We start from the raw sequence: 16,177 nt of genomic DNA, 5'->3' as shown, positions 1-16,177 counted from the left end.
CACTTAGAGAGTGTTAGGGCCTGTCTCAAAAAGTGTAGGACTGGGGTTGTGGCTCAGTAGTAGGGCCCTTGCCTAGCACACATGAGGCACTGGGTTCGAACCTCAACACCACATAAAAATGAAATAAAGATATTGTGTGCACCTAAAATTTTTTTATATTTATTTTTTAGTTGTAATTGGGCACAATACCTTTAATTTTATTGATTTGTATAGAACCCAGGGCCCTGCAGTGCCAGACAAGTGCTCTACTGCTGAGCCACAACCCCAGCCCCCTATTTTTTTTTTTTTTAATACAAAGTGCTGAGGATGTGGCTCAGTGGTTGAGAGCCTCTGGGTTTAGTCCCCAGTGCAAACAAAACAAAACAAAAAAAGTCTCTCAATCCATAGTGCTTTAAAATCAAACGACTGTCACTGACAAACACTGAGGTTTTCTTTATCTTCCAGTCATCCTACCCACCTAGGCACAAGCCCCAGGGTAGAAGGAAAAAAAAAAAAAAAAACAGGAGAAAAAGGAAAAAAGAATTATGTTTGTGAGCAGAGGGCAACAATTGCCTCAGGTGTCCCCGACCATCTAAACCAAATCCTTAATTATTTATTGTTGATAGGAACTGAACCCAGGGTCTTGTGCTGCACATTCTACCCCTGAGCTCTGTCCCCAGCCTCTTATTTTAAAATTATATTGGCTATGACAATAAATATAGATGAGCTTTATATTAAAATATACGAGGGCTGGGGTTGTAGCTCAGTGGTAGAACACTTGCCTAGCACATCTGAGGCACTGGGTTCGAGCCTCAGCACCACATAAAAATAAATAAATAAAATAAAAGGCATTATGTCCATCTACCAAAAAAAAAAAAAGAGAAAAAATTGTTAAGAGTACACGAGTTTTCTGCTGGGAGTGGTGGCACAAATCTGTAATCCCAATGACTTGGGAAGCTGAGTCAGGAGGATTGCAAGCTTGAGACCAGCCTACACAACTTAGCAAGACCCTGTCTCAAAATTTAAAAAGACTAGGACTGTAGTTCAGTGGTATAGTATCCGTCTTTAAACTCCTAGTAGCAAAAATACACACACACACACACACATGTGCGTTTTCTAATAGAGACAGAATCAGACTGATTACAAGAGGTTGAGGCAGGGGGAAAGAACTGCCTTCAAACATGCAGAACTCAAGGTTAAGCTCTGGAGTGGGTGTGATGAAAATATCCTGTATCAAAACTGGTGGGGACAGTAAGACTGCCTTTGTCAAAATGCATTATACTATATTCTTTTTATAAAAAAATATTTTTTTTAGTTGTAATTGGACACAATATCTTTATTTTTATTTATTTTTATGTGGTGCTGAGGATTGAACCCAGGGCTTCACACGTGCTAGGCTAGGGCTCTACTGCTGAGCCACAACCCCAGCCCCCAGACTGTGTTCTTTTTTTTTTTTTTTTTTTTTAATATTTTTATTTTTTTAGTTCTCGGCGGACACATCTTTGTTGGTATGTGGTGCTGAGGATCCAACCCGGGCCGCACGCATGCCAGGCGAGCGCGCTACCGGTTGAGCCACATCCCCAGCCCCAGGCTGTGTTCTTGAGGTGAATTTTACTGTTGAATATACCTGAAAAAGCCTGTCTTTAAAACGTGTATGCAAATTTTCAATTCTCAAAGCACCCTGGAAAACAAAGCAAAATCATTCAACCTAAAGTACATACTGTCCCTCATCACCCTAGAAATCAGCTATGCTCACTCAAAGAAAGCCCATGTAATAACCAAGAGAAGAGAAATCTGGAAATCGCCCCTGCCCCACCCCAGCACCCCAGCAATGCCCAGGGCCCACTCAGGAGATAAGACAGGGTGGAGGTACTGTGAAAATCTTTCTTTAATTACTGTCTCTGTGGCAAAATAATATTTTATACAAATAAGTCACCTAGTTTACTTTGGACACAAAAACAATACAAACAGGAATGAGGATCTCGGGTGAAGTGAGGAAGAGGAGGAAGGACAGATCAGGTCATTGATGTTTCTTATATTCTGTGAAAAATAGATTTACAAGGAAAAAATAGACTTTCACAATTTTAATGACTTTACATGATACTTTGTAAGGGTAAATCCATCTCCATCAGATCCTTATTGTGGCTAGGAGGTTCTGTGACATGGAATGTAATAAGATGGTTCAACGACTAGGCTCCTACACTAGGTATGGCAGCACCTCTTCAACAGGAATCCTGTGCACTGACAAGGATCTATGTGGTCATTCTTAAGACACACTGTTCCCATTCCCAAACAACTACTGATATCATGGTGACATTGGTCACCAGAAGAAAGTGACTTTAGAAAGAAGAAGAAGAAAAAAAAAAATACCCTGGGAGTTCACCATGTTGGCAGAACACACTAACTGCAAACTCACTGAGTCTGCACCTTAGACACAATCTATTAATCCAGTCCAGAAATGGGCTCTACTTCCACTGAAAAATTAAGTTGAAGATTACCAATCACTGACATTTCTATGGTCATTAGCAGACATCTGAAGCCACTGTCCCTAGGTTTCAGAAATCAGGTGTCAAAGCCTCAGGCTCTTCAGGAAGTCCATGCCCCTGGAGAATCTTTTCTCCACAAGACAACTTTGAGCTAACAAAAGAGATGACAGCTTTCTTAAGCCCCAAATTACTTCTAGTTGTATACTTTAGAACATGTAATGAAACCAGAATCTTCCATAGGATCTTCCCAGGAGGGCAACTTAGCCTGAAGTCTGTACAGGAAAGGAGAGGCCCTCTCTAGGGATTCCAAGACAGAGGGACAGGGGACAGAGGGACGAGGCAGAAGCCCTGCCCCAAGTGGGCTGCTGGAGTGAGCTCTCTCCAGGAGCTGCCTCTGATGCCAGCTCTTCACAGAGGGCATGGGCTACCCTGCATGGAGATTGTTTTGTTCCCTCGAATTATGTCACGTACCAGAAAACCGCTATCAACAGTCCAGATTCCTCAGCACAGCCTCCTGGCTCTACTTCAGACTGGTTCATCTACTCTCAGAGAAAGCATGACTTCCAATTCCCTCCTGGATTCAGGTGTAAACGTTTAAATTTGTAATTCATTTCAGTTAACACCCAGAGTGGTAATGCTTCTTGAGATTTCCTGAGCAGCTAGACACAGGACTCCTGAGAGCCCCAGACAGAACTCTGGGCTTTCAGGAGAAGATGGCAAATTCCTGTCCTGCTGGGCACAGGTGAGCACTTGGTCTCAAAATGGTCTCCAGTGAGACTAAGGCAAGCTAAAAGGGAAGGGGATACAGCACTACTCAAGCCAGGGTGCCCGTCTTCTCCATCCTCTAGGTACTCTTCCTAGCAAAAGCTAACAGGGCAGGTAAGAGAGCCCCTTAGAGCACAGGAGAGAGTCTGCCCTGGGACACATCTTTTAAGATACACTCTGTTCAGCAGAGCTCTGGGCAGCTCCAGAAAGCATATCCTAGTCAATATTTAAATCTCGGGTGGCAGAAACTCTCCCAATTGGGCTTTTGTTACACAGAGAAGGGAGTGTTCGGAAGCTTGCCAGGAACACACAAATCCCGTTAGAGGAACCACAAATAGAAAGAGAAGGTTAAGACAGTGCTGATGTCTGTCCGCAGGTGAAGAGGAGGGAATGGTGGCGATGCAGCTTTCCCCAGCAGCATATGGGACACAGCCACACTTAAGGCACCTGGATTTGGAAGTGACTCCAGTTCTGAGTTTCACCAATCTGGTGAAGAGGCACCCATGCTGCAGGGCGCAAGATCTCTTCCCTCCCTCAGTGGGTGAATCCAGTGCCAGCACACAGGGTACTCAAGGGCCTCCTCAGTGAGAAAGCTGCCAGTATGTGGTATCGCTGATTCTTCAGCCAGGTACTAAGCACTGGGCCAGGGTTCAAGGCCTCTCATGCTCTAGAAGCCCAACAGGGAGCAAAACTGGCCACAGGGCCTTCTGGGGCAAAGAGCTGGCCCTTCTTTTCCTGGCCCCATGTGGTTTTTTCCTAATCACTGTGGGACACAGTTCCTATCACAGGTACTCACTTCGATGTCTCACAGTGACTCACCCCACCTGGTCCCTTGCTATTGATACCTTCTATCAATACTAAATGGACCCTACCCACAGCAGAGGGTCATGGAGTCTGAGTTGAGCACCTAAAGTCACCCACAGAGACAACCATAAGGAGCTAAGGAAGTGGGGGTCTGTCCAATGAGGGTCTGAGGACACAAGCAGCCCACAGGAAGTGCAAGGAAGCTATTTTGAGAACATATCACTTTGACAGGCTACCTTGGCCTATTCTCACCCTTTCCAAATACCCCAAACAATTCCAACTAGCAGCCTGAAGGATCAGAATACTCATTACTTAAGTCTGACTTGCCAGATGGTCCCAGAAACTACTTCATTAGAAAGGCAGCTGGGAAAACCCTAAATAAGAAATCCACAATGAATTTTGGAGGCAAATCCCCACCCAAAGCAAACCTTCCCGGCTACACTGTGTTGAGAAAACCAACTCTCTCTTTAAAGTAGCTGCTGGTTTGTAATTACCTCCTGCTACATGAGCCAGATTAGCCCCGGGAGGCTGATCAATACTATCAGAAGTCTAACCACACATCACATGTGCTGGGAATACCACCGACATTTTGTAAAAACTTCCCCAAAGTGTAAAAATAAAAAATCAAAATAAAAGGAGGCCTGCTCTGGCCTCAAGATACTATGCTCCAAGAGCAAAACTGACACATTTTACTCCAGGAGATATTCAGAATGAAGAGCCAGGAGAGGCAGAGCAAGCTCATCTATCCCAGAAGGAGAAGGCACTGCCAGGCCGAAACCTTGGTCCATCTCCAGGAGGACTGGCTGAAAATCCTGTAGTCGGACAGACAAGCAGGCCTCTCCAAAAAATGGATCCTTCAGTTTGGCAGCATCTCCTGTCCCCAGTGCCCCAGTGCTCAGCACCCCACCTCTCCCCTCTATTGCCTTTCAGGTTTCTTCCAGCTGATTTAGACGACGGGTGAGGGCAGGCTGTGTTGATGGCCTGAAGTGAACAGAAGAAGCCTACCTTTCAGCTACCCGCAGCACTAAGGGACCTCAAGATGGACTGCTAACCCACAGGCCGGCCCAGCCAGAGCCTTCTCACCCACTCACATGTGCCTGGAGAGACTGAGGTTGTCAGGACAAGCAGCAGACAGCTAGAATTACATGAAAATAAACTTCCTTTTTTATCTGGATTCCAAGAGCCCTATTCTAATCTTACTTTACTATAATACCTCTGTGACCTAGAGGGAAGGGGGGAAGGGAAAAAAAAATTAGGGAAGAAAACACAGCACTGTTTGGCACTTCCCTGGAGCACAGGAAACTGCTACCCCAACCTTGGCTTCCTGGGCCAGGTTCCAGCTGTGTTGACAAAGAGCAGCCTCAATCCCCTCTGTGTGCCAGGACTACATGGCTGCAGTAAAAGCACCTTCCTTGTCCACTCCTTAGCAATTACTGGCCTCCATTATAGGCATAATCAGCCTTGTTGTGCATTATCAGCTTGTTGTCCACAAAGTAGAAACTGTCGGAGCGGGTCTCATACGGGTTTTCAATCATCAGACGAACTGCAAGTCAGGGGGGAAAGGAAAAAAGCAGATGTGAGCTTGCCCCACAGTTAAGCACCAAAACTCAGTATCCCCCCCAAATCCACAAGCCAATACTTCTAGAAAATGTGAGTATACTTTGAGAATAATACGGTCAGAACAGAGGGAGCCAGTTCTTGGAGCTGGGGAGACCAGAGAGTCCCCAAATTGAATGTTATTTCTACTTTAACATAAAGAAACAGTCAACTCCTCAGTTATCCCCAGCCTGGATTCTTCCAGTTAGTGCCCTGGGAAACGTACTTACCCTCTTGCCAAAAGACCACAGCTACTTATTTATCCAGTGCTTTCTGCTGACCCAAGCAAGCCCTGGCTTCTGGTCTGCTGCCCACCTCTAGACATTATGGGGCAAATCCAGAAAGCCATGCCTCACTGCGCTCACTTCCTATGGGTACTCCTGACAACTAAAGGAAGCTTGTATGTGAATGAGTGTCAGCCTTCCTCAGAGACAGCGAAGGAATCAACTTACAAGTGAACTAGCCAGAGGTGTGCCTGCCTTGGGATCTAAATTTACACCTTCCACTTGTTCAGACAATTGTCCAGACCTCTTCAACCATACTGACTGGATTTGACCATTGGGCTACTTTGTTTTGTTTGTGTGGTACTAGGGATGGAACCGAGGGCCACATGCAGGCTAGGCAAGCACTCTACCACTGAGCCATATCCCTAGCCCTCTTTTACCATACTGGAGAATAAATGCAATTGACAATGACTATCACTGATCAGTTTTATGGTTTGTGGGGGAGGGTTTTGTTACTGGGGATTGAACCAGAAATGTTCTACCACTGATTTAAATTCCCAGTCTTTTTTATTTTATTTTGAAACAAGGTCTCTTTAAATTTCCCAGACTTGGCCTCAAACTTATGATCCTCCTCTCTCAGCTTCCCAAGTACTTGGGATTACAAGTATGTGCCACCATGCAAGGCTGATCCATTTTTTGTTTGTTTTAGTGAACTGAACCCAGAAGCACTTTGCCACTGAGCTATATCCCAAGACCTTTTCTCTTTTTTGCGGGGTGGGGTAGGGATTGGGGATTGAACTCAGGAGCACTTGACCATTGAGCCACTTCTCCAGCCCTGTTTTGTATTTATTTAGAGACAGGGTCTCATTGAGTTGCTTAGGGCCTTGCTAAATTGCTGAGGCCAACCTTGAACTTGTGATCATCATGCCTCACTCTCCTGAGTTGCTGGGGTCATAGGCATTGCACCACTGTGCACACCAAGGCTGATCAGTTTTTTTTTTTTTTTTTAAGTTGTCAATGGACTTTTATTTTATTTATTTATATGCAGTGCAGAATCAAACCTAGTGCATCATTCATGCTAGCAAGTGCTCTACCACTGAATCACAACCCCGGCACAAGGCTGATCGGTTTTGAATTAGAGATTACATGCCACCTTGAGTCCTCTGGAAGAAATATGATTGCTCACCACAATTTTCAAAAGGTGACACTAATTTTTGTTGTGTGTGACACTGATTCTTTAAAGTTCTATGAACTTATCTAGGCCAAAGGTATCTGGTTTACATACTTACTATTATTATTCTAGGGATTTAACACAGGGGTGCTTTACCACTAAGCTATACCCCCAGTCCTTTTTTTATTTTGAAGACAGGGTCTCACTAAGTTGCTTAGGGCCTTGCTAATTTGCTGAGGCTGGCCTTGAACTTGTGATCCTCCTGTCTGAGGCTCCCGAGTCACTGGGATTACAGACATGCACAACCACACCTAGCTACACTCATATTACTGACTTCTAAACTCTTGTGGCTTATTTGGCTTCACAGGTAAAACTTTTAATTCTATCTATACTCTCTTCTTCCTAGTATGGACATACTCCAGCCCAGCTTGGGGAAAGAGACTCAGGAAGAACTAGATGCTATTATAAACAGCCTTCCCACATCTCAGCAATCCTTATTTTACCTAGGAACAGTATCATCACATGAGTAAAAGTACCTGGTTTTCAGAATATGAAATCTTTAAGGACTTGTGGTTCTGAGAAAACTAGTCAGTGTATGTGGATCCTTCCCCACAATGTAACTAAAGGTCAAAGGCCATCACTATTCACAGGATTCCACTTACATCCACATAATTTTGTGTGTCTGTCAGTCTGTCTAGTACTGGGGACCTAACCCAGAGGTGCTCTACTACTGTGCTACATCGTCATTCCTTTTTCATTTTTTATCTAGAGACAAGTCTCACTAAGTTTCCTAGGTGGGCCTTGAACTTGTGATCCTCCTGCCTTAGCCTCCCCAGTAATTGGGATTACAGAGGTGTGCCACCATGCCCAGCCCACTTATATGTTCTAAAGCTATTTTTCTGAATGACTAGCCAAGGATGCTAATCAGAGATAGCTAAACCTAAGTGTTAGATGCTGACAGAGCCAATTCTTTACCTCTAGTTCAGTTCATATCTTCCCTTGCCTGGGATATATAAGCAGCTCCCTCTGGTACCTTCCCCAGTTCCTCCTTCATGTAACTGCAGGACTCTTTTTCCTAAAACATGCTTTTATCATCGCCCTTCTTTTGCTCAAAAACCTCCCTGGCTCCCACTGGGTCTATTCTAACAGTTTCTTTATCAACCCTCAAATTTTGGAGAATAAGAAAGAAGTGTCCTCAAGCCTTTGATTCTCTTTAGCCTGCAGTTTCACATCTGGCTCTGATTACAGAAAAAGTAAAGGATCAATGACTAGGACACCATGGAAGCCATAACCAATAGTGAAGAGGAAAGTTGTTGTATCTAATTGGAGTCCCAGTGATGGGCACCTTAGTGATCCTTAGTCACTCTCTTTCCCACACAGGCCTAAAAAGGATGGCCTATAGTATTACAACCTTTGTTGCTCCACAAGCAGAGTCAGAATTTGACACAAAAGACAGGAGCAGTAGGAAATTAGAAACCTGAGATCAGGTTTACATACATCATGTCACCACTGCCCTTCACTACAAAACAAGTCTACTGGACCAGATGGGGTTTTCAAGGTTCATTTCTTGCAGCCCTTAGAATCCAAATGCTTTAAGAGTCAGGGAATACTTACTGACGTCCTCTGAAAGCTGGGGAAATTCATAGATATGTTCACAAGTGTTCCTACTGCTGGGAATGCAGAAGCCAAAATCAAAGTCAAAGTTCTTCAGTAAGCGTTCTCGGAAATAGTGCCGTTCTATCATACGGAAGTTTGACACAGGTTTGTCTCCCACTGTGAACTCCACCCTGCAAAATAAATCTCTGTGAGTCTCACTTTGCCTCCTCCCTCCTCTAAAGAAGGGAGCCAAGAACATTCTTCCCTGGGATTAGCAGAATGTTCTTCCTTCAGGAAACAACGGTACTCACGTGGCGCCGACTGTCCGGAGGCGGAGAAATGCTGGTGTGAACTGATATCGCACAAAGCGTCCTGCAGTGATGTCCACATCTCCGCCTTCCTCCTCCTCATCTTCCTCCTGGTCTGAAAGAACACACAGAATCTTGAGTGCACTCCCTGGGCCCCACAAGCCCACAAAGCACAACAACCAGCTAACACACTAACACTGACTGCACACTTGCTGAAAGCTGAGTCCTACAGTGACACTTCAAACTCTTCACAGCAGCTCTCTAAGGTGCTACTGTTTCCATTTCACACAAGGAAGCTCAAGTTAAGAGAGAATAAGGAATATTTCAAAGTCCCCAAATAGTAAACAGAGGGAGCAGGGATTTGATTCCAGGTCCATATGACTATTCTTAAATACTAAGCTCTTTGTGTTTAATTTAGAGGCTTGAGCCATATCCTGAGAGTAAACACAGGCTGGGTACTAGGCCCCTGATACAGGCTATATTATGCACCCAGGTCTGCTGTTGACCAAGTTAAACTTCTAGTTACTAACCAAAAGGATAATACTGCAAAAGATGAAAATAGATTAGATTTCCTTTAAACAATACAAACATTTCTGACAGGCAGCAAAGACAAACCACTACAAATAATTGTTATTTGAATGGAAGACACTGACCTACAGCCTTGAGGTACTGCACTTCCTTGGACTGATGTCTACTCCAGGCCATTCCAGACCCAACCCTCTGACCACCTAGGAAAGGGTGAAGCATATGGGCAATGAACCAATGTGTGAGACCTCACAAAGTTAATGCTGGTCTCTGGCCTAGTACATTCCTGAAGAGAAGATTTGTAAAACAAATTGGAGAATAAGGAGTTAGTGCCTCCAGTGTCCAGTAAGGATATTTTCTCCAGTCTACATTGACCTTGGGTTCTTTTAGCATCAAATATCTCTGACATCCCGAGAGCACTGAGCAACCAGGCTGAGCAGGAGTTCATGTCTAGGGTAAGAACCCTGGCTGTTCTTATATGATTCAAAGAGTCAAGCCAAATCTCAGGGATTCAAATTCATCAGAACAAGTGTTACAGGAAAGCCCTGATTCAGTATGAGGATATTCTAAGTGAATCAAGATTCTTAAATGTAAAGACTAGGGAGGTTGGAAATCCAGATACTTTGCAATTCATCTTTTTTTTTTTTTTTGGTACCAAGGATTGAACTCAGGGACGCTAGACCACTGAGTCACATCCCCAGCCCTATTTTGTATTTTATTTAGAGACAGGGTCTTACAGAGTTGCTTAGCACCTTGCTGTTGCTGATGCTGGCTTTGCACTCACACTTCTCCTGTCTCAGCCTCCCAGCTGCTGGGATTATAGGTGTGCGCCCGGCTGCAATTTACCTTTTTGAGAAAATTTGAATTTTGTATGGAAATGACTACTCTGAGCCCCATCTAATCCAGATCCACACACCTGCAATAATCCTGGGATTCCTGAAATGTCCTAAGTATTGGGACATGAGCCTTAGGGATGACAACACCACAGACCCAGGAAGATAGAATTTACAAGTTTGAACTTTCAGTTGCCCTGGTCAGCATTAGATTCTGATAGGAGTGAGCCAGGGTTCAATTTGCAAGGGAGGGCTGGGGATGTGGCTGGGCTGGGGATGTGGCTCAAGCGGTAGCGCGCTCGCCTGGCATGCGTGCAGCCCGGGTTCGATCCTCAGCACCACATACCAACAAAGATGTTGTGTCCGCCAAAAACTAAAAAAATAAATATTAAAAAAAAAAAAAAAAAGATTTGCAAGGGAACTAGCCAGAAGTGTGCCTACCTTGGGGATCTAAATTTACACCTTCCATTCATTCAGACAATTGTCCAGACTTCTTTAAACATACTGACTGGATTTGTCCATTGGGCTACAGTTTTTTTTTTTTTTTTGTGATACTGTGGATGGAACCAAAGTCCTCATATATGCTAGGCAAGCACTCTGCTACTGAGCCACATCCCCAGCCCTCTTTAACCATACTGGAGAATAAATGCAATTAACAGTGACTACCACTGATCAGTTTTTGTTGTTGTTGTTACTGGGGATTGAACCAGGAATGCTCTACCATTGATCTAAATCCCCAGTCCTTTTTACTTTATCTTGAATCAAGATCTCTTTAAGTTTCTCAGGCTGGCCTCAAACTTGTGGCTTTGTAACTAATCCAAGCTGAGACTTTCTTAGGAAAATCTTATTTTTTTTTCCCTGTGCTGGGGATCAAACCTAGGGCCTCCTCTATACTTGGCAAACACTCTATCATGAGATAAGGTGACTGGAAAGTCAGCCCAGGAAAGTCTCTTGACTCTGGGATACTAATATTTGCCTCACTAAGTTCGAAGTTTCTTTCAACTAGCAAATCAATCAAATGAGAAAAACCTTGCAAAACAAGTTATAATTACAGATCATGGTTGATACTATATAGTATGTGTGACCATGTTCTAATAAACAACAAACTCCAGAGGGCGCTAAATCTCCAGTAATGTGCTCTGAAGGCTTATGTGGTCCCCTGACCAGAAATGAATCACCTTAGAACTGCATCACAAGCACAGGAAAGGTTTATTGAAGCCTAATTTAAAGAATCTTAAGTGGATGAGTTCATGGGTCTGTTCTTTCAAAAAATGATGAAGATTAAAACCCAAACAAAGATTGCCAATGCCAGGATATGGGGGAGAAGTGGCAGGTGCTACATCTGTCTATGAAGGTGGAATGCAGACAGAGATGAGAAAAACAAGGCCTTCAAAAAGAAATAAAAAGAGGAGCAGAGGAAACTCAAGCAGCTAAAAGCAGGAGCCTCTGGCCACGGATAGAATGAAGAAATACAGCAAAAGTAAGCTGTTCCTTGTGCCTGAGGTGATGACCCTTGGTTTCTTCCTATTTAAACATCTGGATTCTCTTCCATAACATCTTTTGCCACCTATTGCTAGGATGAAGTGTTATCTTAGAACTTGTTGTAAATTTAAGAATAAACTTGTGTTTAAAAAAAGTCTCGCCGGGTATGGTAGCAAATCCCTGAAATCCCAGCTACTCAGGAGGCTGAAGCAGAAGGATCACAAGTTCAAGGCCAGCCTCAGCAACTTAGTGAGGTCCTCTCAGTGAGACCCTGTCTCAAAATTTAAAAATTTTTTTGAAGGCTGGGGTGTGTCTCAGTGTTAAGCACCCGAGTTCAATCCCTGGTTTTATATATATCTTGAGCATAGTAGTATAAGTCTGTAATCCCAGCCACTTGGGAGGCTGAAGCAGAAGAATCACAAATTCAAGGCAAGCCTCAGCAACTTAGCAAATTCCTGTCTCAAAATAAAAATAAAAAAAGAGTTAGTGGTGTAGCTCAGTTGTAGAGCACCAGGTTCGATCCCCAAAATCACACATACATACAAATCCAAGGGCTGGGGGAATACCTCAGCAGTAAAGTACTTGCAAAGTGTGTGTGATGCAAGGTTTTGATTCCTAGCATCAGCACCAAAAAGAAAAGGGGAAAAAAAATCCAAATGAGAAATTCCTGAGAAATGAAAGGTACTATTTATAAAGACAAATGAGAAGACTGAGGTGAAACTGCCTTGTGGTCTAGACTGGAATCCTCAGTGTCCTCCTTCAAGGGGCCTCAAGGTTCAATGAATTTTCCTCATTAGAGTTTGATTTCAAGGATTTCTTTCCTAATCAGAAGTGATATAATAAAAGAGTACAGGACCTTAGTAAAGTGTCCCAGAAAATTCTGGGTCTCAGATCCTTTTCTGTAAAATAGGGATAGTAAGAACTCCTCATAGAGGCGTGAGGACTAGATAAGGTGATGTACAGAAAAATGTGGCAGTGACCAAGAGTTGATACTCAGACATCAATAATGCAGCTTCAACTGACATGCCTGAAGAGGTTCCAAAAGTGGAACACTGGAGTCCAAGACACAGGAAGCAAAGGCACACAAATATTCAACTTTTCAAATTTCTGTTCAAACTTCTGTTTCAAACTTTTCTTCAAACTGTCAAGGGATCCCTACAATTTTGAAGCCTACCTGAAATGCAAGGTTTGGCAATTTCAAAAAGCACTGTCCCCGTCTCCAAATCTCGAATTTTGAAGCGGGTGAAATCAATACTGTAGATGTTGTCTTCAGGTTTACACAAGTAATCTAAAAAATGAGAAAGAGACCAATGCTATTAAATAATCATCCAAAACTACCACTTATTTCTCATGTTTTGAAGCAAACCAGGGATTTTTTTTTTTTTTGTACAGGGATTGAACTCAGGGGCACTCAGGGGCGTGACCACTGAGCCTATTTCCAGCCTTATATTGTATTTTATTTAGAGACAGGGTCTCATTGAGTTGCTTAGCAACTTGCCTTTGCTAAGGCTGGCTTTGAACTCCAGATCCTCCTGCCTCAGTCTCCCCAGCCACTGGGATTACAGGCGTACACCATTGTGCTTAGCTTAAACTCAGGGATTTTTTCCTATGTAATTTACTTAAAATACTTTCCCAAACATCCTCTTGTATTATCATAAGCAAAAGTTGTATGGACAGAATCAGGAGACCCAATAAAAAAAGAGCAGGACTCAGTTTGGATGAAACTTCTAGGAACAGGGATAATACCACAACATTAGAAAATATTTTTTTAGAAACCATTTTTAGAAAAAAATTTGACAATATTTATACTGCTTTAACAGACAATACAATGCATGTTTGCCAACCATGAGTGTGAGAAGGCAGGGATCAGTAAACTTTCCTGTAAAAGGACACATTATAAATAATTTAGGGTTTATGTTCACATGGACTCTGCCATAACTACTCAACTCTGTACAAAAACATCCATGGACAATAAGCAAATGAAGGAGTATGCATCTATTAAAACTGTACCTATGAATACTGACAAATTTTATATAATAAGTTTATGTCACTATATTTTTAAAATATATTTCAACCACTTTAAAAACGTAAAAATTGTTCTCAATTCGTAGACTACACAACATCACACAGTAGGCTATACATACAACAGAGTAGGATAAATTTGGCAATGACAGCATTAGTCAAAGTGAAGCATAGCCTACAATGACCTGAGGATTTAACCAAGAGTTTTGGTCATAGAAAATTTCATTGATTTGTTTCTACAACTCCTAATAGCATCTTCTCTGCGACTCATTTCAACTCATTACGACTTTATTGTAGATTGCTTGTTATTGTTTCACATTTAATAAGCTGTCTCTAGTAGAATGCAAACTTGAGAGCCACTGATGATTCTCAACTCCCAAACAGGCTGACATTGGTTCTGTACTTTTAGGGGGTACTCAATAAATAACTTGCAAGACAGAACAGATGAGACTCTAAGAAGAGGAGCAGAATTCAGAGGTCACCAAGCTCTGACCTGTGACTTTCTCCAAGGAGCAGTAGACACAGGTTTTTGGGCAATGACACCAAAATTCCCAAGCCCCCAAATGGGACCTGTGTGCCCAGTGAATACTGCTTAGGGCCAGGCATTAGAATGACCAAAGTCACCTTTGGTGTCAGGAGCAAATGTGAGGTTAAAGTGATCAGGTGCTGAGGATTTCTGTACTTTTAAAGCCTCAAATGAAGACTTAGAACAAAAGCAGCTTTTTCATTGTTTCAATGAAACCAAACAGCCATACTGTAGAGGCATGTAAAGGACAGTTCCAACTCCAATTGTGATAGAAAATGGGGACATCAAAATACCCAAGTTAAAACTATTTAGGGAGTCAAGGATTTCCTTTCATAGGGGATCAAGACCACCTTCTCCAAACTCCCATTCCCAAAACACTGGAGCTCCAGTAGCAACCTGAGGTACTCCTGAGCAGCCCTGAGCTGACCACAGCAATTCACTGACTACCAGGGCATCCTTCCTGGCAGCAAGGATACAAGTCTGCTGCTGTGTGGGGGGTGTCCTGGCGGTGGACAGGGCAAATGAGGCCTAACCTGGTGACTGTAAACTCCTGGGGGAAACAACAGCAAGGGAAAAGGTGTCAAGTCATAGCTTGGCTTGACAAGAGATGGAGGGAGAGAGGGACAATTCTATTTCTTCCTACTCTTTCTTATATAAATGAAAATACCTTATGCAAAAAAAAAAAATTTTACATTCTGAAATCTTGACAATTCTTAATTCACTGGAAAAAAAATATCAAGATTAAGATTAACGGGGCTGGAGTTGTGGCTCAGCGACAGAGTGATCTCCTTGCATGTGCGAGACCCTGGGTTCGAGCCTCAGCACCACATAAAAAATAAATAAAGGTATTGTGTCCAATTACAACTAAAAAAAATAATTTTGTTTTTAAAAAGGAGTAAGATTCACATATAGGAATCTGCACATATATTGAAACTTAATTTTTCTGTGGCAGTTTTTAAATTTATATGAAATGCCAAGGAAAAGCCCACCTGCACACAAAGGGGAACGCTTGGGACCTAGAGGAGAAGGGGGGGCCACGACAGGCTGGAATGGGGGAAGGGCTGTCAGGGGGCCGGAGAAGAGGGACAGGAGGAGAAAGCAGGTAGGGGCTCTGGCCTGGCAGAGGACTGCGGAAGCTGGGGGCGGAGGGGGGGGGGGGTAGGCGGGAATTTCGCTGATGCGGCGGGGTTCCAGGCAAAGGGGACCTCCGCACCTCCGCCCGGGTCGGATAAGGAGGAGCAGCTGAGAAGGAGCGGATAGCTGAACGAAGACCCTTCCTCAACCAGGACAACCCAGGGGGCAGCCTGGTGGCGTTGGACTCGGCCAGAAGCGGTGAAGCTCAAGGAGAGCCCTTCTCCACCAGGTCTAGGTGAGCGCGGCCTGCATGGCTGTCCGGGCCTGGGCGGACCCCCGCGCGGGCCAAGAGGACCAACCCGCCGGGGGCCCGTCGCGCGGGGAGGGCGCGGCCCTCGCGACACTCACTTTCAGTGACTCGGCTGAGGCGCAAGACGTGCTCAGGGCGGATGGTGTCCAGGGCCAGCAGCTCCTGCTCCGTGACCGCTGCCCCGATGCCGTCGTCGGCCGCGTGGGGGGCCGCCTGCCGCCGCGCTTTGAGCCGGTTCAGGACGCCACCGCCCGCTTTCTTCTTCTCCTCCTTGCCAGCCACCAGCCCCCCGGGCCCCGCAGCCGACCCCGCGGCCATAGCCTTGGGGTTCGACCCGTTCATCGCTCCACAGCCAAGATGGCCGCCGCCTCCACAGCGCCGTAACTATGGAGAGCGGGGGCGGGGCCAGGCGGCACCTGGGGGTGGGGCCCTGGAGGCGGGGTCTGCGAGGAGCAGTGAGGACTCTACAACTTTGG

General features: G+C 44.3%; 1 protein-coding gene across 2 annotated transcripts; it reads right to left on the bottom strand.

Moving 5' to 3' along the window:
• Positions 1-1,828: 1,828 nt before the first annotated feature.
• On the bottom strand, positions 1,829-16,125 carry Unc119b (unc-119 lipid binding chaperone B). 2 transcript variants are annotated; one of them, XM_026403434.2, is made up of 6 exons: positions 15,800-16,125; positions 12,944-13,057; positions 9,583-9,657; positions 8,933-9,044; positions 8,640-8,812; positions 1,829-5,577 (listed from the first exon to the last, which is right to left on the bottom strand). In XM_026403434.2, exons 1-6 carry the CDS (start codon positions 16,041-16,043, stop codon positions 5,465-5,467), a joined length of 831 nt encoding a protein of 276 aa, XP_026259219.1. In that variant the 5' UTR covers positions 16,044-16,125; the 3' UTR covers positions 1,829-5,464. The 2 variants fall into 2 exon arrangements, with proteins under 2 accessions (XP_026259219.1, XP_026259220.1); XM_026403435.2 differs by lacking the exon at positions 9,583-9,657.
• Positions 16,126-16,177: the final 52 nt, after the last annotated feature.

The sequence above is a fragment of the Urocitellus parryii genome, chromosome 3 (assembly GCF_045843805.1).
Source record: "Urocitellus parryii isolate mUroPar1 chromosome 3, mUroPar1.hap1, whole genome shotgun sequence".
Classification (NCBI taxonomy): Eukaryota; Metazoa; Chordata; class Mammalia; order Rodentia; family Sciuridae; genus Urocitellus; species Urocitellus parryii.
Note: the sequence above shows the minus strand (reverse complement) of the source record. Positions and strands in the feature narration are given on the sequence as shown.

What these genes read in the sequence shown, in the direction of transcription:
- Unc119b (XM_026403434.2), bottom strand. Translation starts at nt 16,043, where the DNA reads ATGAACGGGTCGAACCCCAAGGCTATGGCCGCGGGGTCGGCTGCGGGG. An exon ending in TGCCAAACCTTGCATTTCAG is followed by an intron (nt 9,658 to 12,943) that starts GTAGGCTTCAAA and finishes ACCCTTTCCTAG; the next exon opens with GTGGTCAGAGGGTTGGGTCT. An exon ending in CTCCGGACAGTCGGCGCCAC is followed by an intron (nt 8,813 to 8,932) that starts GTGAGTACCGTT and finishes TTTATTTTGCAG; the next exon opens with GGTGGAGTTCACAGTGGGAG.